The 25,730-nt window shown below is 37.9% G+C and overlaps 1 protein-coding gene across 4 annotated transcripts in view; it reads right to left on the reverse strand.

The window, feature by feature from the left end:
- The window catches only part of Atad2b (ATPase family AAA domain containing 2B), a 135,180-nt gene that overhangs the window by 85,157 nt on the left and 24,293 nt on the right, over nt 1–25,730 (reverse strand). For all 4 annotated transcript variants that reach the window (XM_055626044.1, XM_055626059.1, XM_055626052.1 and 1 more), the window contains exons 5-13: nt 23,435–23,537; nt 22,016–22,124; nt 20,877–20,993; nt 15,621–15,696; nt 11,254–11,352; nt 7,251–7,362; nt 4,608–4,723; nt 3,990–4,164; nt 1,470–1,558 (exon numbers count right to left, since the gene is read on the reverse strand). In XM_055626044.1, the coding sequence (XP_055482019.1) occupies nt 1,470–1,558; nt 3,990–4,164; nt 4,608–4,723; nt 7,251–7,362; nt 11,254–11,352; nt 15,621–15,696; nt 20,877–20,993; nt 22,016–22,124; nt 23,435–23,537 (996 nt within the window). The remainder of the gene's footprint in view (nt 1–1,469; nt 1,559–3,989; nt 4,165–4,607; nt 4,724–7,250; nt 7,363–11,253; nt 11,353–15,620; nt 15,697–20,876; nt 20,994–22,015; nt 22,125–23,434; nt 23,538–25,730) is intronic.

The following is a 25,730-nucleotide window of genomic DNA, read 5'->3' on the forward strand; positions in this document are numbered from 1 at the left end:
TGTTTTCTCAAGAATGGTAACAGTTTCTTGGGCCCAATAATGGCGCTAATGAAAAGAAATCATAAGTGGCAGTAGACAGAGATGGCTGACATAACCTTGTGGAAGCTGGGGCTAAAGCAGTAGATAGGTGTGTGGGGGGATGTTAAGGTAACCACAAACCTTGGACAGACTGTGGCAAAATCTGACTGATGTCCACCTTCAGGAAGACAAGTGAAAATAGTTCACTGACCAACCTAGGCATGGTCAATCAATGATTACAACACCATTTTGTGGTAAATGACTGTATTTGTGAATTAGACACCTTTCTAAATAATCACTGTCAGAACAAGAGAGGGGTGAGTAACCAAAAGCTATCAGCATGGTGACAGCCACATTTGTAATCTCCACTCTGGGGATAAGGAACAATTCAAACTCTCACAGATAACAGTGGGACTGGAGAGATGGCTCCACAGGTAAAAGCTCTTGACACAAACCCCGAAAATCTGAGTTCCATCCCTAGGACCCACACGATAGGAGAGGAGCAACACCCAAACTTTGACCTCTCCTCTCCACACACACGTCATGGCAAAAAACGTACTCTGCTGCTTGAGCATATACAATGAATAAACGAATGAACAAAAAAACGAACAAGCAAATGCTGTTTTTAAGATTTTCATCTGGGGACTGGGGAGATGGCTCAGCCATTAAGAGCACTGACTGCTCTTCCAGAGGACTTAGGTTCAATTCCCAGCACCCACATGGCAACTCACAACTGTCTGTAACTCCTGTTCCAAGAGATCCGACACCCTCACACAGACATACTTGCAGAAAAAAAACAATGCACATAAAATAAAAATTAAAAAAAATAAAACATTAAAACATTTTTTTCATCTGGTATAGTGGCACATGCCTTTATTCCCATTACTCAATAGACAGAAACAGAGAGATACCTGTGAGTCTGGGGCCAAGTTGGTTTAATGAGTTGCAAGCCATGGCTACATAGTAGAATCTTGTCTCAAAAGAATAAAATTTTAAAAGTTTGGCAAGAAGACTAAGCAGGTAAAACAGCTTGCCACCAAGCATGACAGCCTGAGTGCGCGCGCGCACGCACACACACACACACACACACACACAAAATGCAATTTAAGAAAAATATTTATAGAAAGGATAGTGTTAACTTAAAGTGTAAATATTTACTAAAGATAGAGTAATTGCTATCATATATATACCCAGAAAGAACTGAAATACACATGCTGAGAGAATTTACAAATACAAATATTCACAGGAGGACAATCAGAGTAGCCCAAACCAAAGTCAGCCAAAGTCAGCCACTATAGATTATAAATTAATCCTGTGTTTAGTGAAGGAACCTCCAGGAAATACACAAATTTAAAAAATCTTATAAGCCTTCAAATGTGTAACCAAGGACTAAAGCCAATACTATATCAGTAAGTGAAAAAAATTAATACAGTCAGTTCAGGAAAAATTACCTGTGGATCTGATCTTGTCTACTAGAGCGAACTGGAGCTAATCCATCTATTTCATCAAAAAATATTATAGAAGGCCTCATCAAATATGCCTAAAGAAAAAATTAATATTAATTAATTTTCACTTTTAAATTTAATTTTTATTTTCTTAATAATAAACATAAAAACAAATAGCACAACATGCAACAAGTCTTTAAAAGTATACAGAAGGGCTGGGGATTATAGCTGAGTGATAGATCATTTTCCTAATGTGTACAAGGACCTAGGTTCAATCCCTGGAATCAAAAACCAAAACAAGAAACATCACAATAAAAAGGAAACATTACCAACAGAGTCAGCTACAAGGTGTCCCACAGCCCACAACTTTTTTTTCAGGCATTTGCCTGTTCACAATAATGAAAATTGAACCAGGGTCTAACTATGTAGCTCTGATGGGCCTGAAACTTGCTATGTAAACCAGGATGATGTTGAAGTCACAGAGATCCCACTGCCTCTGCCTCCCAAGTGCTAGGACTAAAGGTGTATACCACTAGGCCCTGCTCTACATACACTACTAACTTTTAAATGATATTTGAATTGTTTTACCAGTTATGCATCATGTGATGGAGTAAAGAGTATTTTGTTTTGTTTTGAGGTTTTCACTCTGTAGTCCATGAAGACCAAGCTGGCACCAGCATCTTAAATGCTGAAGTTAGAGGCATTAGCCACCAAACCTGGCTTACACATATCACCACAGAAATGCATGACTAATAAATTCTTGGCTGTATATTTTATTCACATATTTACTGAGTTTAATCAAGTATAAAATTAATTCCCAATATGACACGCCCCCTTCATTAAATGCAGTGATCACATGAACACTTACATTAGGACTAATTTTAGATAGAGGAGAACTGGGTTTGGGTGTTCCCTGAGATAGGCTCTCACTCTCTACTTAGACCAGTCTGAGACTCACAGCAACCCTCCTATCTCCTCCTACCAAGCACTAGGATTATAGGTATGAGCCACCATGCCTCGTTTTTATTACCTAGGGTAAAGTGTCCTCTCACGTCAGGATCAAGAGTGATCCTATGCCCTTTTGCTATTTTGTTTACTTTTATGATTCTAGGGATTGAACCCAGAGCCTTACACATACAGTAATAATAACTCATAAAAATATCTGGGACAATTGCATGCTGCCATGTTCTGTTTTGGCAAACAACTTTTAAAAAGTCACTGTTACACTTAGCATATTCATTTCATTTCATTCTGCCTTTTCAAAGCATTCATTTCTGAATTCTACCAGCCATGTATTTATTGTCCACTATGACCTGGGTAAGTATACCTCAAACATTTATTTCTTAAATTTCTGAACGTTTAGGTGGCATTTAGATTACAAGGTAATAAGATGTTCAGGAGGTAGGGAGGTTCTTTGGTCACTGAAGGCACATCCTGAAGGAGACCGTGGGCCCCTGGCCTACTAATATTCCACCTTTTCCTTCCTGGCTAATGAGCTAAAATATTAGAAATTTTGTTCTGCCATGTGCTGCACCATCATGCACTATCTTACCACAGGATGAACCCAAGCAACCAATCAACAGGACTACAAGCCTCAAATATGAGACCGGATATACTTGTTCTCCTCATGAGCTAACTGTCCCAGGTATTTTACTACACTGACAGAAAAGCATCTACTATATAACTATGATAATAACATACCGCTTTATGAGATTTTCCCCACAAATATTTAACATTTTATGTCTATCATTTCCTCAATAAGATTGTAATCTAAGATTACTTTACATCACAGGATTCCAATGTACCTAACATAGTACTTATGGATAATCATCAATATTCAAATGTACTAAAAAATGGAGTTAGATGTAGGCAACTTCCAATGTTCACAAGTCCTATACAATTCAGGCATGTTTCAACCAATTGCAGATAAAAAAAAAGTTTAAAAAGAAAAAAGACAATTGTATCTGTACCAAACACAAAGATCTTTTCCTTGTCACTATTTCCTAAAGTAACAGATGTATCCAACCTATGACCCATGTGCCACATATGTATGAATACACCCCAGCACAATATCATAAATTTACTTAAAACATTTTGAGATATTTTGTGTATGTTTTTTTGTTTTTTTTTTTTTTAATTCAACTGTATGCTTCTGGAGTGTGAACTTAATACAGAAAACAACATGTTCTTACAATGTCAAAAGGTTAAATATGCCTGCCAAACGATTTATATAGTATATATATTATATGGGATATAAGCAATGTAAGGATGATATTAAGCATATGAAAAGATAACATAAGCTACATTTAAATCTTTTATTATTTTACATACTAGACCTGAACATCTATAGATTTTGGAATCTTAGGGACTGCTAAAACCAATTTCCCACAAATAGCAGGATAAGTATGCCTTTGATCTTAAAACTTAACATACTAATTAGAATATACGTCTCCTCATAACTGTATGTGCAGACAAAATACAATATTCTTTTTTTAAAAATGCCCTTGAATTAGCTGGTTTTCTTACCTGATCAAAGAGAAGCCTAAGCTGCCTTTCCGACTCCCCGACCCACTTGCTCAAGCAGTCTGCTCCTTTTCGCATGAAAAATGCCACCTTTTTGTCTCCTTGACTGCATTCATTAGCTAATGCTCTGGCAACCAAGGTTTTACCTGTGCCAGGAGGACCATAAAACAAACAGCCCCTAAAAGAAAAAGAAATCAAAAGAAAAACATGTTACCACCAATGATTAGCAAGTTAAGATATTCCTCTCCCACATATAATTTTAGATTACTATATGGTAATTAAGAACTGATAAAGCTTTTTCTAGTGTATCTGCAAAAGTTTTACTTTGCTGAGTCCTCAAAGGACCAAACTCCTGCAATCAAAAAATGGTTAAAATTATAGACCAATTCTGAAAGACCTGAAATTTCACATCTCCCTAAAGAATTTTATCTTGTACCTGAATGACTCCTAAGCTCCAAAATGAAAAACAAGCCTTTAAACTCTAAATAATAACTTCTAATTGTCATTGTTAAAACATGTCAAATACATATATATGAGACTTTTATAATTAAAGACAAATTAACTGATATTCAATCATTTAAAAATAATAGTACAATAATAAACATCTAAGATATAACATACCTTGGAGGCTGAATTTTAAATTTTTCAAAAATTTCTGGATATAAAAGTGGAAAAACTACCATCTCCTTCAAAGCATGTATATGATGGCTCAATCCACCTATGCTATCAAACCGCACCTTGAGGAAAGAGGGGAAAGTTTAATATAAAGTGATTTTACAGGTTCTATAATTTTGTCTGTTTTTGAGTTACAGACTTAATATGTAGCCCTGCCTGGCCTTGAACTCACTGTGTAGACCAAGCTGACCTTGAATTAAGAGATATGTTTACCTCTGCCTCCCAAGTGCTAGGATTAAAGACATTAACAACCACACCCAGCCCAGCTCTATAATTTTTTTTTTTAATTTATAAGTTCTATGATTCATAAACAGATTCCTTCAGAAGTTTTGTTTTGCTTTTTGGTTTTTTTTTTTTTCAAGACAGGATTTCACTGTGTAGTCCTGGTTGTCCTGAAACTCATTTCTGTAGACGAGGCTAGCCTTGTACTAGGAGATCCACCTGCCTCTTCCTCCCCAGTACTAGGATTAAAGTGTGCACCACTAACCTCTCTCCCCAACCCCATGCCATTCAGAAGTTTTTGAGCATACATACAAATAAGTTTTCACTATATACAAATAAGTGTAGATAAATAAATTCAGAGATAAAATTCAACTGAAGCAAATAAAGCTATTTTTCAATAATCAAGTAACTCAGGAATAAGACCGATGACCAACCTAAACCACTAAACAGGTCTATAGAAGATGTTACATTTATTCACTAACACTTCAAATGCCTTTCAAAATCTCACATATCTTTTGCATCTTCAGCTGAGGCGATATTGTCACCCCCAATCCCAAGACAAACTTAATTTGTGGACAGAGCAAGAAAACCTTAGCTACCACAGTGGCTCTCTAAAACACAACATAATCAGACAAAAACATGCTCTTCAGTATTTAATTCCTCTAAGGAAAAAAAAAAAAAAACGTACTATTTCTTTATAGGGAAGAATAATGAAGAAATAGAAAAGCACTGATGTAGCATTCCAGAAGCAATAGAAACTGTTCCTCTAACTCATAGCAGTTACACCGACTAAGAGACTTTGTACAGAAAGTATATAGAAAAAAAACATCAAAAGAAAAATTTAAAGAATGTTAACAGGTATTGCCTATTGGACCTAAGGAGCCCTTTTCCTACTTCTCATTCTACCATGGAACTTGGAAATGTTTCATAGATATTTATTATGACAGAAAAATAAACTATAAAAATTGATGCAGGTCAAAAACAGAAACACTCCAAAAGTAGCTATATATTTTCTTACATATGTTATCAAATTAGACATCTGACATTAATAAATAGACATTAAGAGTAAAGTACTGATAAACCAAATCTAAAAAGATGATAAGGCCCTCAAGAAATTGTTGTTTTCTAGGGATTTTCTAAAATCTAAAATTTCCTTTAATCTGTCCTAATTAATAAAACAAATATCTTACTCTATGACTTTGATTTGGAGATAATTTAATTAAATATACAAGTCTACTTTGATAACTTCTTTTAAATCACATAGAAGAATCAGTTAAATTACACTGTCTAGAGACACAGAGACTTGTAAAAACACAGATAAATCCTTGGGTATGTAGTAACATTTTAAATTACTCCAATATGAAACATTGTGACCATGAGCTTGTGGTCTTCCCACACCACATCTCTTCCTTGGGGTACAGTCATTCACTGTCCATAGCGACTTCAACAGTGTTTATATTAATGACACCTAAATTTCTACCCAGATATTTTTACCTTATACCAAACCAATCAATTGCTTCCAAGTAACTTCTCCTTAGGGTAAGGCACAGAACCTATAATATACACAGTCAATTAAACCCTCTTTGCCATCTTATTCCTCTTCGTATACTCTACTTCAGATAACAGAACACCCAATACCATTCATTATCTACCTATTTACTTAAGTCAGAAACATATATACTCACACAATATATTCACTTTGTTTCTGTCATTCTCCAAAAGCAACCAATTCACTAAATTCCATCATCTTTGAATTCCTTAATTTTCTCAAACCCACTTATTTTGCTGCAATTACAAATAATGCCCAACCAGCCCCTGTAATACCAACTTTGCTGCCCTTAAAACTCATTAGTGACATCGCAGCCAGAGTAAAGCACATAAAAGACATGCGTGATTATAAAAACAGGTAGTTTTCAACAACTGCCATTGCTCCTGTGGTATGTGGAGTTGTAACACCCTCTCAGCTTCATTTCCTACCTGCTAGTTTTTTTTTTCTTTTTTTTTGGTTTGTTTGTTTGTTTGTTTGTTTTTTGGTTCTTCTTAGAGACAGATTTTCTTTATGTAGCCCTGGCTGACCTGAAACTCGCTTTGTAGACCAGGCTGGCCTCAAACTCAGAGATCCACCTGCCTCTGCCCGAAAGTGTTGAATTAAAAGGCCTGGCATCTGCTATATATTCTAATAAAAACAGGAAAAGAATGGACTAAGTGGCACAAGTGTTCAAGGTTCTGAGGATCCAAAACATACACACAAAAGTGTTAATACTGGTTATATCTGAGTTTCTACTTTTTCATATGTCGTTTAAAAATAAGAAAAAAACCTTAAAAGCAAAACAAAAAGCTACTCCAGGAAAACATTTACAAACTTACTGATTTATCAATGTTCATAGGATCAACATCAGCCAAACTCGCACCCACTTTCACCCGTTCTCGGAGAATGCCACTAGCTAAATCTTCTGCTCTGAAGTTCATAGGCAAACATCTGAAATATATGACATGAAGATTCAAGCATTAAAACCTTCACATTTAAGATGGCTCAGTGGGTAAATAAAGGCTCTTATCACCAACCTGAAGACCTTAATTGGATCCCTGGGACCTACATTGTAGAAGGCAAAAATGAGTTCCCACAAGTTGTCCTCTGACCTTCAGACATTACATGATGACATATAACACAAAATCAATAATTAAATGTTTCATTTTTTTTTAATCCTTCACATTTTAATGTCAAAATAACTTAAAAATCTTTAACATGGGCCCTGCACCTCACCAGGGCAGCACAATAGATTTGGGTATGGTGGCGGGGGTGTGGATGAGCTAGCTCTGAGGGCAAGAATGAGGGAGAGCTGGCCCCACCATCATCTGCCATGAGGTAGCATGAATGCATAGGTAATGTCCTCCTCATCTCACCACCTACAGTATTCGGAAAAACTGGTCCTGAGGTCATAAGAGTGGGAGAGCTATCCCTGCCCCTCACTGACTGTAGCACCCAGGAAAGAGGGCCTTGCACTTCACCTGGGCAACACAGTGGGGCTTGCCTGATAGCAAAGGCATGGGTGAGAGGGGGAAAGCTAGTGTAGCCCTTTGCTGCCTGCAGCACTTGAAAAAATGGGCCCCATGCCTGGACTGGGCAGCACAGCGGAGCTGGCTCCAGAGGTGTGGGTGTGGGTGAGCTGGCCCCAAGGATGTGAGAGCTGGAAAGCTGACCATGCCTCCTTCAGAGGCTGCATTGGGTAGCCTAGCAAAAGCAGGGCTGGAGAACTCCCCCTGGTGGTGAGGATAAGAGAGAGCTCAAGAGCTGACCAGCTTAGCTACTACCCAGGCCCAGTCCCAGGGCTTTGAGTTGGCCTACTCCAATATCTATATCATCTGTGAACTACTGGAGTGCATGAAAGGACTAGTCCTGCTGATCCAAAACTGTAGGATCTCCATGACACAGGAGGAATCCCAATGAGGATCCAATATTAGGGGTGTCACAGAAGCCAGAGACTTCTAACTAGACCAATGACTCACTGCAATGAACATTTGTAAGTGAAGATGTGTGGACAGAGGGGTATACTGTTTTCTATACTTTGTTTTGTTATTTTGTTTGTGTGTGTGTGGTTTTTTTTTTTTTTTAATTTTAGGAAGGAGGTTTCAAGGGTGAAGGGCTGATATGAGGGGACGAGGAGAGGAGTGGGACTGGGTACATGATGTGAAACTCACAAAGAATCAATAAAAAGTTTAAAAATTAAAAAAAATTAAAAATCTTTAACATGTTTTTTCACCTTTCTGCTTTATCATAATCTAAAAAAACATCCAAGGTTTCATGTTTTAAACTACTCTTCCTACATACTTTTCAAGTGACCAAAATCAGTTATTCACCAGATATAATAAACATGAGAATTAATCTATTTTCTCAAAGATCTTAACATCGAAATGCTGGAAGCTCAGTCCTCAGTGTAGTGATATGAGTAGCAAGGCCTTTAGCAGATGAAACTGAAGCCAGGTGTGATGGATCATGCCTTTAATCCCAGGGCTGAGGAGGCAGAGGCGGGGTAGTTCTATGAGGCCAGCCTGGTCTACAAAGTGAGTCCAGGATAGCCAGGTCTACACAGAGAAACCTGTCTCAAAGAGAAAGAGAGCAAGAAAAGAGGTAAAGCCCAGCCAGGGGGCCTTTGACTACTGGGAACACACTATAAGAAAAGAGTAATGCCTTACAGTCTCACATGAAACCTTAAGTCAGTATCCAGTCTCAGTCTCCCATGTCCTACTTCACATGTGATATAGCCTCTCTTCCATGTGCTCCTGCCACAAAGACATCTGCTTTTATGTGATGGAAGCAGTGGCCTATTGCCAGATCCAGCACCATATTGTGTCTACTCAGCCTCTAAAACTACACGTTAAATAAAACCCTGTTCTCTACAAATTACCTAGCCTCTAGTGTATCATTATAGCACAAGAATATGACTTTATACAGGTAAAAAAAAAAATCACAATATGGCATAGCCTAAAAAGTGGGTAGTTTCTATAATATCTCCAACTTCACTGACATTTTTGAATCCTAATTTATCTTTAAAAACATATTGCCATTGAGCAGTGGTAGTGTATACCTTTAATCCTAGCACTAAAGGCAGAGGCAAGTGGATCTCTGAATTCAAGGCTAATCTGGTCTACAAAGTGAGTTTTAGGACAGCCAAGGCTACACAGAGAAATTACCCTGTCTCAGAAAAAACAAAAACAAAAAACACAGCTAAAGTACAGTGTTATCTACTCACATCTGTAAGGCTCTGTGTTTGATCTCAGAACTATATTATTATGTATATTTGTGTTCAATCTCTCTCCCTTCCACCTCCCTCTCAGAATAGAAGATCAGATTGAACAGGCTTTAAATAATTGTATTTAAACACTTAGATTTTAAATTATTACAGTAGTATACATTTGAGGCTGAGCTACTCAAGAAGCCAAAAAGAGGATCTCTGGAGCCTTGAGTCTAGCCTGGGAGGCACTGGAAGACCTGTCTCACATAATTGAACAGACTAAGATTCCTATTTTTAGTACATAATTTATACTAACATAAACCTGAAAATGGTTAACTAAAAATGTGGTATTTATACAATAGACTGTATACGGACAAATCATATAAGGACTTGCTAAATATCAAATCACTAAACAAAATTACCTTTATCACTGTAAATGTAAAATAGAAAATTTAGTGGGGTGTGGTAGTGCACGCCTTTAATTCCAGCACTCAGGAGGCAGAGGCAGATAGATTTCTGAGTTCAAGGCCATCCTGGTCTACAGAGAAGCCAGGTTATATAGAGAAACACCATCATGAAAAAAACAAAAAAGAAAGAAAAAGAAAAATTTATTCAACTTTTAAATGTAATTCTCTGACTCTTGCTACAGTTTTAGTTAAGCTATATATTAATCAGTCAATCATTCTTTTAAAAAAAAAAAAAAAAAAAAAAGGCCAAAACTCTTATGTTACATGGTAAGCACTTGAGATCTCAAGCATTTGGTAGGCTTGAGGTAAGACAGTTGGTTCAAAGCCAGCCTAGGCAATGTAAGAGAATCCTGTTTTAAAATAAATAAATAAAAATTCAAAAAGGCTACTAAGATATCTACATTAGAAACAGCACCCTTCTCTGAATGTTACACTCATGGTAATTATGAAAAATCAGCCTTAAGAAATGTATGTGGGTTGAAAGGAAATACAGAGGGAAAGATGGCACCACCACACAGCCTGGCCTGATGTCCTTACCTCTCCATCCTTTCCTGTTCAGCATTAATTGACTTTAGTACTTACAGAATAAGTAAGTTAAGGGACCTATCGCAAGGTTAGAGTCCCACTGTAAGAATTATAAAGTAGCACTAGCTCAAGTCAAAAAAATATTTAAAATACTGAGTCTGATGAAATACCTCAGTGGTTAAAAGCCCTGCCTGCTCTTACAGAAGACCCAGTTGCAATTCCCAACACCCACATGGCAGCTCATAACCATCTGTAACTCCAGTTCCAGGGATCTAATGCCCATTCCTGGCCTAAGTAGGCACTAGATATGCACATGGTACACATTACATACATGCAAGCAAACACACATATAAAATAAAAGTAAATAAACAAGGGCTAGCAAGACAGCTCAAAAAGTAAAGGCACTGTCACCAAGCCGGATGACCTGAGTTCAATACCAGGAACACATGTCAGAATGAGAAAAGTAACTCCAAAAATTGTTGATCAAGTAAATACACACTTGTGCACACCCACACGCAAATTTAAAATATTTAAAATATTGGCATTAACAAAATACCACTATAGACGAGAAACATGTCTTTTAAAAAAGAAGAAAAAGCTATTTTTCTCTTCTACCATACAAGTATCACTAAAAAATTTACTAACCTGTTTCTTGCTCTTGCCATACTTTTTGATTTCCTTCTTTCAAAGCGTTCTTCATCAGAAGAAGTTGTATCACTACTATGAATGGCATGCTTCTTCCTCCTATTGGAAAGGAAACAGTAAAATAACTGTAGTGTCCAGTAGCTTTCTAACTTCTGTCTTCTGTGTCCTTCTTACTTTGGTGATGGTGCTCTTAGCCCCAAAGCCTTCCATATGCAGAGTACCTCCTCCACCACTATGCTAAGACCTAGCCAGCAACAGCTTTTTGTTTGGTTTGGTTTGGTTTTTTTCAGACAGGGTTTCTGTGTAGCCCTGGCTGTCATGGAACTCAATCTGTCCTTGAACCCACAGAGATCTGCCTGCCTCCCGAGTGCTGGGATTAAATGTGTGCACCACCACAGCCCAGCTCACATTATTATATCTACAATTAGCGTAGAAGAAAAATCCATTTATTCACTCAGCAAATGTTTACTTACATCATTGTCTTCATGCAGTCTACATCTAACAAAAAATGAAGGTTAAGCCCCACAGAGAAGAGAGAAACAAGAGAACAGAATACCTTCAGTTTTTCAAATATGGTAATTTAGAAGGTAGTCAAGCAACAAACTTACATTCAAATTTAGAATATCTGCAACTAGTATAAGTATCAAAATAAAAAAACAAAACATTTGTTGTTTTCTTTATTATTCTTCCTTTCCCAAATTATCAGAAATAGTTCAAAAATTTTTTAAAGTAAATATACTTGTTTACAGAAAAATAAAAGCTTTAACTTCCCATTAAAGAATCTTCTATCCTCTTTGAAGTCTTAAGAAACTCATGAAATGTTTTTAATGAAAAAGAAAATACTTAGCCAGGCATAATGATATACATTTATAGTCCAAGGTATTTGGGAAGAGCATAAGGTAAAAAGGGTCTTTTGAACCCAAGAGACAAGCCAGGACAACATAATGAGATCCCATCTCAAAATAAGTTTAAAAAGAAAAAGAAAGAGAGAGAGAGAGAGAGAGAGAGAGAGAGAGAGAAAGAGAGAAAGAGAAAGAAGAAAGAAAGAAAGAAAGAAAGAAAGAAAGAAAGAAAGAAAGAAAGAAAGAAAGAAAGAAAGAAAGAAAACTGGCTGCTCTTACAAAGGCCCCAGGTTCAGGTCCCAGTAATCAAGTGGTAATACACAGTGTCTGTAACTCCAGTCTAGGATCCAATGCCCTCTTCTGGCCTCCAAAGGCACCAGTATTAAGTGGTACACAGGCACACATGAGGTAAGATAGCCACACATATGATAATAAAATAATAATTACCCAAAATAACAAAATAAAACAAACTAAAATCATTCCCAAGAAGAAATAATAGTGTTACATTATTATATAATGGCCAGGCATCGTGGCACACATTTTTAACCCAGCATTTGGAAGGCAGAGGTAGGCAGATTTCTGTGAGTTTGGGCCAGCCTGGTCTTCTAGCTCCAGGACAGCCAGGACTACATAGAGAGACCTTGTCTCAAAACCCAAAAGAAAAAAGTTATTACACAACTATACATGTAGTCTAGAAACTATAATATTTTAAAAGTTTACAACACTACATCCCTTCAACAAGTCCTGACAGAATTTATCATAACCAAATTAAATTCTTCATTCTTTTAAATTGTATACTTTAAGACACAGGCACAGAGATGACTTTCTGAATTAAGATTCCAACAGCTCAAGAAATAATAACAAGAACTGAAAAATGAAACTGAATCAGATTTAAAACCTTCTGGCTGCGGGCTGGAGAGATGGCTCAGAGGTCAAGAGAACTGACTGCTCTTCCAAAGGTCCTGAGTTCAATTCCCAGCAACCACATGGTAGCTCACAGCCATCTCTAATGAGTTCTGGTGCATAATAAGATCTGGTGTATACACAATAAATAAATGAATGAATGAATAAATAAATAAATAAATAAATAAATAAATAAATAAAATCTTAAAGAAAAAAAAAACCTTCTGGCTGGATACAATAGCATATGCCTAGTAATCCCAGCACATAGGGAACAGAGAGAATTGAGTTCTAAGACAGCCTGGGCTCTATAGTGAGATCCTGTTTTAAATAAATAAATAAGCTTCTAAATCGCAAAGAAAAAAATTGCCAGAGTGAAGAGACAATCTAGAGAAAGAGAAAATCCTTACCAGTGATTTAACAAATAGGGTATTACTATCCAGATTATGTTTTTTAAAAAAAATCAAGACCTGGAGGGAACAGGAGCTCCACAAGAAGAGCCAAAAAATAGATAGATAGATAGATAGATAGATAGATAGATAGATAGATAGATAGGTGAATAAATAAATAATAAAATAAAATAATTAAGGGCCCAGAGGTCTTTTCTGGGACTGGTACTCCAATTAAGGACCATGCATGGACATAACCTAGAACCCCTGCACAGACGTAGCCCATGGCATCTCAGTGTCCAAGTGTGTTCCCTAGTAATGGGAACAGGGACTCTCTCTGACATGAACTCAGTGTTCTTTGATCACTTCCCTCTGCGGGGGGGAGCAGCCTTAACAGGCCACAGAGGAAGACAATGCCACTAGTCCTGATGAGACCTGATAGACTAGGATCAGATGGAAGGGGAGGAGGGACCTCCCCTATCAGTGGACTGAGGGAAGGGCAGGGGTGGAGAAAAAGGAGGGAGGGCAGGGCTGGGAGTAGACGAGGGAGATGCCTACAGTTGGCATACAAAGTGAATAAACTGTAATTAATAAAAAATAAATAAATAAATTTAAAAAGAGAAAAGAAAAAATTAAACAAAAAAGACTGTATAATAATCCAATCTAAGCCAGCTGTGGTGGCACATGCCTGTAATCCTAGCACTCAGGGAGACAAAGGCAGGAGGATGCATGTCTCTGTGTTTGAGGCCAGCCAGGTCTACAAAGCAAATCCAGGACAGCCAAGACTACACAGAGAAACTCTATATCAAAAAACAACAACAACAACAATTTTTTTTATTTTTTTTATTTTTGAATTACATTAATTTTGTATCCCAGCTGTATCCCACTCCCTCATTGTCTCCCAAACCCACCCACCCTCCCTCATCATCTCCCTGCCCCTTTCTAAGTCCACTGATAGGGGAGGACCTCCTCCCCTTTCATCTGACCCTAGTTTACCAGGTATCTTCAGGACTGGCTGCAAAGTCCTCCTCTGTGGCCTAGCAGGGCTGCTCCTCCCTTGGGGGGTGGGGAGGTCAAAGAGTTCATATCAGAAATAGTCCCTGTTTCCCTTACTAGGGTACCCACTTGGATACTGAGCTACCATGGACTACATCTGAGCAGAGGTTCTAGGTTATATCCACGCATGGTCCTTAGTTGGGAAAACAGTCTCATATAAGACCCCTGTGCCCAGATATATTTGGTCCATGTGGAGCTCCTGTCCTCTCCAGGTTATATTAACTCCCCCTTCTGTCATATGATTCCCTGCACTCTGCCGAAGGTTTAGTTATAAGTCTCAGTATCTGCTTTGATACACTTCTAGGCAGAGTCTTTCAGAGGCCCTCTGTGGTAGGCTCCTGTCCTGTTACTTGTTTTCTCCTACATCCAATGTCCATCCCATCAAAACAAACAAATTTTATGTGTATATATAACACACACACATATATATATTCTGATCTATAAACAGGCACTACGGAAGGAAAAGAAAAATAATCACCATAAATTCAAATTAAAAGCCACAGCAATACAGCAAGAAATTGTCTCTAAAAATTTATAAGTAAAAATAAAATGATACATTTCTAAATTTCTAAACTTCTGTTTTGCTTTGATTTGATACAAGGGAAAGTGTGAAACACCTGGTATCCTTGTGTGGTTGGCATGAGTTATCTGTATTTCCAGCTACTACGAAGCAGAGGCAGAAGAATCACTTGAGTTAGAGGCTTCAGGCAAGCATGGGCAACAAGACAAGACTAGTTTTCTCAGGGGGAAAAAAATAAAAACTAGTCAGCCAGGCACATGCCTTTAAGCCCAGCACTCTGGGAGGCAGAGCAGGTGAATAGCTGTGAGTTTGAGACCTGCCTGGTCTACAAATTAAGTCTAGGACAGCCAGGGCTGCACAAAGAAAAATAAAACTAGTCAGTGTCTCAAGAAAGGACATCATGGGCCGTTCTCCATTCAACTCTTAAGAGATCAGAAACTGTATTGCTTCAGGATTAGAAAGTTAGAATTAATTTAAAAATTAAATTAAAAAAATAAACTGTAAACCAAAAACAAGTCATGTATAGGACGATAACTGTTAGTCACTAATGAGAAAAACGACAGAGGAAAGCCAGGAAGAAAGAGTGGGAAGCAATTAAGTCTCTTGTTTTCTCATTAACAGATGCAACTATTTTCTTCTTTCAAATCAAGCACAACTTACCTTATATGGCTTCTTCTTGCTGGAGACCTGTGAATATCAAACAGTGTGTTTTCCCTCTTTTTTTGATGAGCTGGTACTAAAAGAAAAAGAAAGATATAAATAACTATAATAAATAAGTCTGTGTACTAAAGGAGAAGTTGTCTCTGTTAACTTTCTATGATAAGCTAGTCATGTATCTTTAAGTTCTACACCCTTGTCTGGAAACATAACAAAGACCAACATTTTGTGTTGGTACTATTTTGCTTTGAATAAAAATCCTAAATAGATGTTAATATTTCCAAAAGTATAATCCATTTTTACCAATTTGTAGTAAGGAACAAAAAAAGCATAATAGTATCCCTCAGTAATAATCCTCTACTGTGAAGAGCTGCTTCTTTTCACCCTGGCCTTCACCTGGAGACAGGTATAGGCAGGATGTTTTGCTAAGTTCACTTCCTTTTGTTTGTGTGAGGATCACACAGACAAGTAGTCAAGGTAAACAAGTTTAACTTCTCAATGAATCTCTTCATTTTATCAAGGTGCTCTGCACTGACTATAAAAAGGAATTGTGGAATAAACCAGGTGTGACAGTTTCTACTGGCAGTCCTAGAACTGATCCCGTGTGTAGTGTGTTATTTTGAAATTTTCTTTCAACCCTCACTCCCCTCTCAGGAACTGTTGGACTCTACCAGTGGGCTCCGGCACTCCACAAAAACATAAATGTGAACAAATTGTCATGTATGAAAATACCTTTACAAGAGCTAAGAGACCAGGTTAGTACTTGGTTACAGCATAATATAAAAAAGATGCATTAGAAAAGGTAGGAAGAAAAAGTTTACATTGCCTGCCTCACACCTTCCCCATTTCCAAGCACAGTCCACTTGGAGGAAAGAGACAGAAGGAAGCACAGGACTTTGACTTAATCCCCATGCACAGTAAAACTCTATTAGGCAGCATCTTCAGGCTGGCTACTACATGTGGACTTAATCTAGAAATCTGAAGATACTGTCAGAAAAAGATCCTAAGAAGCTATTACGTAAAGCTGTAAAAGTAAAGCCTGGATTATGGTGGAGACCACCAAGATGTTGGAGATGCTAGAGCCATGAGACATGGCTGGAAAGTGTTGCATAGAGGGGATAGAGCCAGATCAAGAGAAAGCTGCAGAGAGCCAAGCTGGAGGGGCAGAGGCATCTAAGCCCTTTAAAAACTAAAGTAACAGATATGAGACATGGAGCTACAGGATTTGGCATTTATCCTGCTGGGTTTCTATCTTGCATTGGTCCAGTATTTCCTCACGATATCCCCACTTCTATCTTTTAGAATGGGAAGGTATACTCTGTTCTATTACGCATTAGAAGTATGTAAAGTGTTTATTTTACATGGGATCTCAGCTAAGAGTCTTAAAGTTAGAATAAATGCATTTTGCATTATTATCCCATGGGCCTATGAGACCAGGGAGTGAAATGAAAATGGAGATCATAGGCTCAAGATATTTGAAGACCAGCTGGTAGTGCTGTTTGGAGGGGTTATGAAACCTTTAGGAAGTGGAGCCTCGATAGAGAAAATAAATCAATACACATGAGCTTTGAGAGTTTCTCGCCTCACCTCACTTCCAGCTCACTTTCTGCCATCACCATGTGACTTAAGATGTGATCTCTCAGCTTCCAGCCACTGCCACCATGTCTCCCCCATTATTGACTGCAACTCTGGAACTCTCAGCCCAAATAAATTCTTTCTTCCTTTAGCTGCCTTTAGCCTTGGTGCTTATCACAACAACTAATACAGTGATTGATGAAGACACTGATGCTGACAAAAACACACATACATGAACACACAAGCGTGCGCACGCGCGCACACACACACACAAAGATTTGCCACTGGCAAGTAAACATGAAAAAATGTTCAACCTCACTAGAGAGACACAAACTAAAACTACAACATACATATTATAGCTGGGTCTTGCCCACAATCCCAGCTACTTAGGAGGCAGGAGGGTTACAAATCCAAGGCCAGTCTTGCAATTTAGTGAGACCTTGCTAAGTAAGACCTTGCGGGGTTATGGGGGAGAAATAGGGGGAACAGGAATCTAGCTTGGTGCTAGAACATTTAGAGGGAATGCATAAAGCCCTAAATTCAATCCCCTGCACCACACACACACACACACACACACAATCAGCATTGGTGGGTACATGAAACATACACTTTCTATTAATTTTTAAAATTAATTTACTATCAGGGGAGTAGTGAGAGGATAACTCTAGTCATTTTACTCCATCTACCTTTATGTGAGTTCTGTGATCAAACTCAGGTTGTTAGGTAGCAAAGGTCTTCACCAATGAGCCATCTCACCAGCTCTGAACTTTTTCTTATTTTTTTGAGACAGGGTCTCACTGTGTATCCTAGGCTGGCCTAGAACTTAGTATGTATACCAGGCTGCCTCTACCTCCCAGTGCTGGAATTAAAGTCATGTGTCACCAAGAATTATGTTACAAGCATAAATCCCAGTCTGTAGGCTGTCATTTTGTTCTGACAACAGTGTCCTTTGATTTATAGAAGCTTTTCAGTTTCTTGAGTCCCATTTATTGATTGTTGATCTTAAAGCCTGTGCTGTTAGCATTCTGTTCAGGAAGTTGTCTCCTGTGTCAATGAGTTCTAGGCTCTTCCCCACTTTTTCTTCTAACAGGTTTAGTGTGTCTGGTTTTATGTTGAGGCCTTTAGTTTTGTGCAGGGTGATAAATATGGATCTATTTGTATTGTTCTACATGCAGACATGCAGTTAGATGAGCACCACTTGTTGAAATGCTATCTTTTTTCCATTGTATAGTTTTGGCTTCTTTGTCAAAAATCAAGTATCCATAGGTATATGGAGATAACCTAGAACCTGTAAAACCCCATACACAGATGTAGCCCATGGCAGCTCAGTCTCCAAGTGGGTTCCCTAGTAATGGGAACAGGGAATCTCTCTGACATGAACTCAGTGGCTGGCTCACCTGAGGGGGGAGCAGCCTTAGCAGGCCTTATCAGGCCACAGAGGAAGACAATGCAGCCAGTCCTGATGAGACCTGATTGGCTAGAGTCAGGTGGAAGGGGGGTAGGACCTCCCCTATCAGTGGACTTGGAGAGGGGCATGGGAGGAGATGAGAAAGGGAGGGTGAGATTGGGAGGGGCAGAGGGAGGGAGCACAGTGGAAATACAAAGTGAATAAACTGTGATTTATAAAAATATAAATAAATAATAAAGTGTAATTAATTATATATATAATTATATATATATATATAATATATAACTTAAAAAAAAGAAATCCTTGTAGAAGACTCTGGTTTCAACTTGTAAATAAATTAAGTAAAGCCTTTAGGCTGTAAAAAAAAAAAAAAAAAAAATTGGATATCTCTATGTAGCCCTGGTTTAGGAAGATAAAGTCTTAATGAAAATATGACAACCACTTTGGAAGATGGGTAATTTCTTACAAAATTAAATATACATACCTAATTGTAAAATCTACCCACTATACTTTTTAGCATCTGCCTGTCTGTCCTTGGCTTTTTGAAACAGTCTCAGGCTCTTATGTAGTCCTACTGGCCTCAAAATCTAGATCCTTCTTCTGCTCCAAATTGGGAGTACTGATATTAAAAATTTCATACCACCACACCTGGGTTTATAATAACTACAATAATTAAAATAATTTGCTGAATAAAAGAGAAGGCAAAATGTAGTGTTTTAGTATTTCAAAACTAAGTATAAATGTACCACGTGGGGGACTGGGCGAGGAAGATTACCACAGTTCTGAAGCCACCCTAAGCTATATAGTAAATTCCAGATCAGCTTAGGCTAAGGATGAGACTATTTCAAAAAATTAAAACAAAAACAAGCAAACACTCATAATTTTTTTTTAATAAAATCGAAAACATATAAAGCTTAAAGTGAAAGAAAATAATTAGACTAATACAAGGAGCCATAAATGACTGACAGTGGAATACACACAGGAATGAGAAAATCTGGGAGCTGGGCACTGATGAGTATGTCCGTTATCTTGATTATGGTGAGAGCCTCACAGACATGTACATATTGAAAAACTTGCTGAACTATAAACTACAAATATATGCTTTGGACTTTACTTCAGTTAAATATTCAAAAAAGAAAAAATAAAACATTAGAATAATGATTCCCAACCTCTTTTCTGCCACAACATAGGTCTCTTACCAGTGACAGAGCTATCTGAAACAATGAATTCTGACAGGAGTAGACGGTTGTCTGAATACTTGAACAGCTTCTAGAGTTAGCACACCTCTACCAGATAAACACTATTTTAGAATATAAAATTCTAAGTAAAGGGGCTGAATAGGTGGTTCAGTAGTTAAAAGCAACAGCTGCTCTTCTAGAAGACCCAAGTTTGAGTCCCAATACCCACATGGTGGCTCACAACGACTTGTAACACCAGGGAACCTAATGTCCTCTACTGGCCTTTGTGAGCATCAGGCATATACAAGATGCACACATATACATGTATGGACAGACACACTTGCAAGCAAAACACCCACACACTCTTTTTTTTTTAAAAAAAAAAAAAAAAAAAAAAAACAGGGTCTACAAAACCCTGGCTGCCCTGGAACTGTCTATAGAGACCAGGCTAGCTTCAAATTTACAGAGATGCACTTGCTTCTGCCTCCTGAGTGCTGGGATTAAAGGCTTGCACTACCCTGCCTGGCCACTATATATATATTCTAAGTAAAAAAGATTCTTGAGAACATTGAAATTAAGTGAAAAGGGTAGGTAAAACTTCTCAAATAGAGGCTGACTCAATTCCAAAGCACTTTCCCATCATGCACAAAACTCTCTGTTTCATTCCTAACAACAAAATAAAAACAAAGAATATGACATACAAGCATATCTACACATAGAAAGTAGAAAGTAGTAGCCAAAGGAATGAGTGAGAGGAAGCTGAAGGACAAGATATAATGTTGTACATGACCCAATGCTGTCAGCATGCACCTTAACTATCAGCGGTATATGTTCACAGAATTATGCAGAGAAAGATGCACAGGACATAAGAGGTTCCATTATTTTAAATTCAGCACTGTTTTGTTTGTTTTTGTTGTTGTTTTTCTTTTTTGAAAAAGGAAGGTTGTCAAAGATGAAAACCTGGGCTCAAGTAATCTTTTAACTTCAGCCTCCTAAACAACAGACCACAGGACTACACCACTGACACCTGAAAATGCGCTTTTTTCATGAGAGTTACAAGCTACTCAGTTATGGAAAACAAAGGAGTAGAGCCACTACCTATTGGCGGTGCTTGGTATCGATCCACTGTTTTTCGTTGTCTCAAATTATACGGTCTATCATTTTCTTCTCCTTCTGCCTCTTCAACTTCTATATCTCCATCCTCCTCTTGAGATTCTAGATTCCATATTTGAAAAGAGAGAAACACTTTAATCCACAGGTATGGTCCCATTCTCAAATAAGTGTTTATTTTTCTCTATTATTCTTTCGACAAAGTGACATCTTAAGATGTTAGCAATTTATGATACAGCATAAACTAATATAACCAAAACTAAACCTAGGTAAATATAAAACCAAAAACAGTTCTTCCTACAAATAATCAATACAATTCTCTGAGAAAATAAGCCATTGTGAGTCAAGTTGGTGGTGTACACCTTTAATCTCAACACTCACAAAGTGGAGGCAGGTCAATCTCTGTGAGCTTAAGGCTAGCCTGGTCTACGGGGCTAGTTTCCGAACAACCAAAGCTACACAAAGAAAGTCTGTCTCAAATAACAACAACAACCTTCGAAAAAGACTACTAATCTGTATTTTCAATGTAGCAAATCCCCTAAATCCATTCTATGAACATCATTGCTTAGAGAATTAAATCCTATGGGTTTATTGGTCACCAGTTTATAAACTGATGGAGCTAATGTGCTTTCTTTATGTTCCTAGTTCCAGCCTAACAAATTCACTCTGCGTTCTTCAGTCCAGAACTAGACAAAAAAAGTCAGGCAAAAACATTACAACTTCTTCCACTATTGTTAGCACTTCCATTTTTCTCTATTTACTCCTCTATCTCTAACAAAATTTAAAATCCAAATAATCAGAGACTTGGAGGCTACTGACAGCAGAATAATCTTTTAGTTAAAAGGTAACTAAAGTAAAACAAGAGGGCCACCCACTGAGCAGACTAGTCCACAGCCAAAGCTTCTCCACACTAGATAAGGACTAACAATAGCCTCTTCATTTTGCTAAGTGAAAGAAATGAAAATCCAGATGCCAGCTGGATTTAAATTACTTCAGATTATACATTATAGACCTAAAAGGCAAAAAACAAAAGCAAAACAACCCTATTCTAACTACATATCTATTGTAGCCATTCTTCCTCCCTCCCAGAGTTTTCTAGTATTTCCAACACAAGGTGCTTTACTGACCTTCTTCCTCACCCTCGGTAGAAACTTCATGATGATTCTGTATCCCATAACTATTTCTTCTCAGTGATTTTCTTCGCCTTTTTACTCTTGAATACATATCCATATTTTCCTTTTAAAGAAAGAAATTCATCAAATATTAACATAGCATTTATTCTCTGCTACAAGTAAGTCATAAATTAACCATACTTGTTCAATATAATTTACTATACGTCTACTTGCAAGCTTCAAATTAATAAAAAAAAAAAAAAGACCTTCCTAAAATCCATAAGTATAAAGGAGAAAAGGGGTTGGGATATAGCTCAGTTCATAGAGTTATTATTTAACATATATAATGCCTTAGGTTCAACCCCATAGTGCTTTTTTTTTTTTTAAAGAAGGGAGGAGGAAAAAAAATAAAAGCTAAGAGAGAAAAAAGTGGGGGAGAAGAAAAAGTAATTAGGGTGAGGGTTTTGAAGAGGAAGCAGCAGAACAGCAGCACTGAGTAAAATCTCAAACTAAATATGATATGAAAAAAAATAAAAAAAGAGTTAATTTTAAAATATCTGACATTGGGAGTCCTGGAGAGATAGCTTAGCAGATAAGAACACTTGCTGCTTTTCCAGAGGGCCCAGGTTCAATTCCCAACATCCACGTGACAGCTCACAATTATCTATAACTCCAGTTCCAGAGATCTGATGCCATCACACAGACATGCATGCAAGCAAAACACCAATGCACATTAAACGAAAATAAACTTTTTAAAAAATCTGCAGTTGGGCTAGGGATGAAGCTCAGTTGGTAGAGCACTTGCCTCAGATGCACAATGCCCTGGGTTCAATCTGCATGAACCAGGCATGATAGCACACACCTGGAAGCAAGACAGCAGACATTCAAAGCCATCTTTGGCCACACAAGAAAAGGAGAGACAGAGGAGAAAGGAGTGAAAGAGAGGAGAGAGTAGAGGATGGGAGAGAGGAGAAAGGGAGAGAGGAGGGGAGAAAAGGGGAGAAAGAAGAGGAGAGGAAGGAAGGGGAGGAGGAGGAAGGAGATGTAGGGAGAGAAAAAGGGGAGGGGAGGAAAGGACAGAACTGGACAGGAGAAAGGAGATCTATTGCTGTTCATACTCTTTCTGGACTCCTAATTTTTTGTAAATATAAAAAAAAAATACTTCTGAAGCTGGAGAAATAGCTCAGCAGTTAAGAGCTATCACTGCTCTTTCAGACAACACAAGTTCACTTCCCAGCACCCAAACCGGGGGGGGGGGTTCACAACCAACTCCAGCTCTAAAGGATCCAATGCCCTCTTCTGATTTCTGTGGGCATCCACACAAGGCACACTACTCACACAGACATACATATACACATGAAGATAAACTAAAAAGACAACTAGAAGAGGAGGAAAGAAAATATTTGCAAATGTTTCCACAGCTAATTTACTCACAAATTCTGTATCGGTCCACATTCGAAGCCGTTCTACTTCTCCTGATCGACGATTTCGCCGGATATTGATATTATCCATTTCTTGTAATACAGCTTCAGCAGTACTACAAATAGTTTAAATAATGGTGGGAACATATATCATATCATAAACATTAAAGAGCTCAGCAAACCAGTATTAAACTATCTCTTGATATGTAAATATATATCAATTTAAAAGTCTTTATAACCAGAATTCACCAAAACACAATTTCCAATTTATAAAGCAAGATGGCCAAGTGTGGTGGAGCACACCTTTAATCCCAGCACACAGGAAGGAGAGTTAAATATATTTCTATAAGTTCAAGACCAGCCTGATCCACAAGGTTCCAGGCCAACTAACACTAAATAGTGAGATAGTGTATTAAAAGATGGAATTGTTCAATTAGTTTGGACTATATGCCAATTCCCAATACCCTTATCAGGTATCGAAATCACAAATGCGTATGACTCTAGCCCCAAGAGATCCAAAGGGGTCTTCTGCTCTCCACAGGCACTGTATATATGCATACAAACACACACATAAAAATAAAATATTTTTTTTAAAACAGAGATGAAAGACTATCTTCAACTTTTATATTTTTATTGAAACTTTAAAATTGAGCCAGGCTTTAATCCCAGCACTTAGGAGGCAGAGGCAGGCAGATCTCTTTAAGTTCGAGAACAGCCAGAGCTGTTACACAAAGAAACTCTGTCTTGAAAACACACACACTCACACACACATAAATACATACATACACGGGTGCAGTGGTGGTGACAGGTGCACATGTATAATCCCAGCACTCAGGATTACAGAGGCAGGAGGATCTCTTCGAGTTCAAGACCAGCCTGGTCTACAAAGCATGGCCAGGACAGCCAAGACTATACAGAGAGACCCTGTCTTGGGGAAGGAAGGGGGAACCTTTAAAATTATAAATCTTTTGCTTTTAAGGCTCAAAATAAATAAACACATTTGCTTATTAAAATTTTTTAAACCCATAATATAGGCCAGGCATGGTGAAGAATACCTTTAATCTCAACACTCCAGATGCAGAGATAGATGGATGACTATAAATTCAAGACCAGCCTGATCTACATAGTGAACTTCAGGACAACCAGGTCTACACAGTGAGACCTGTTGAAAGAAGGAAAGAAGGGAGGGGAGGTAGAGAAAAAAGAAAAAAAGGAAAGGAAGGAAATACCATCACAATGTCATGATAAATAACTACTAGATTGATGGTATTAAGGGGGGGAAAAAAAGAATTGAATCTTTTGATATGAAGGGGTTTTTTGTTTTGGTTTGGTTTGGTTTTGGTTTTTCGACACAGTGTTTCTCTGTGTAGCCCAGGCTGGCCTCAAACTCACAGAGATCCACCTCTCTCTGCCTCATTGAGTGCTGGGAGTCCAGGTGTGCACCAACACACCTGGCTAAACATATTTTTAAATTGAAGAAGAACACTGTTATCTAAGAAATCTAGGATAGTATCTTAGCAATTTTTATTTAGATTGTTTTGTTTTGTTAGGTTTTCTTAGACAGGTTTCACAATATAGCTCAGACTGGCCTAGACCTTCTATATAGTCCAAACTAGTTTTGAACTTGAGATCTTTTTGACTGAACCTCCTGCACCACATCTGAATGTACAGTGCTTTTAAATAAATACTTCTATAACATTCAGTGTGTAACTAGATCTTATTCTGTGGCAATTACTAACAAACTAAAACCCAAATTTCTAGTCAATTGTAAGACCACTATAAAGCCAAGGAAGACGATGTATGTATGGTCTGACTATGCTTCAAAGTTCCAGCATTAAAAACTTAATCTTCAATGTAACACTGAGGAACAAGACATTAAAAGTTGAGTAGGGAGGCTGAAAAGAAGGCTCAGCAGTTAAGAGCACTAGCTGCCTTTTCAGGGGACCCAGGTTTGATTCCTAGCACCCACATGGTAGCATATAACCATCTTTAACTCTAATCCTTAGGGGATCCAGCTCCCTCTTCTGACCAGGTACTCATACAGTGCAAATTCTTCAGGCAAAACACTCATATACATAAAATAAAAATAAGCAGTAATTAGTTCACAGGGGCCTGCCCTCTGGAGGCAGAGGCAAAGAAAATGTCTGAGTTAGAGGCCATCCTGGTCTACAAAGCAAGTCCTAGGACAGCCAAGGTTTACATAGAGAGACCCTGTCTCAAAAAAAGAAAGAGAGAGAGAGAGAGAGAAAGAGAGAGAGAGAGAGAAAGAAAGAAAGAAAGAAAGAAAGAAAGAAAGAAAGAAAGAAAGA

The sequence above is a fragment of the Psammomys obesus genome, unplaced genomic scaffold (genome assembly GCF_907164565.1).
Source record: "Psammomys obesus unplaced genomic scaffold, mPsaObe1.curated_primary_1811, whole genome shotgun sequence".
Taxonomy (NCBI): domain Eukaryota; kingdom Metazoa; phylum Chordata; class Mammalia; order Rodentia; family Muridae; genus Psammomys; species Psammomys obesus.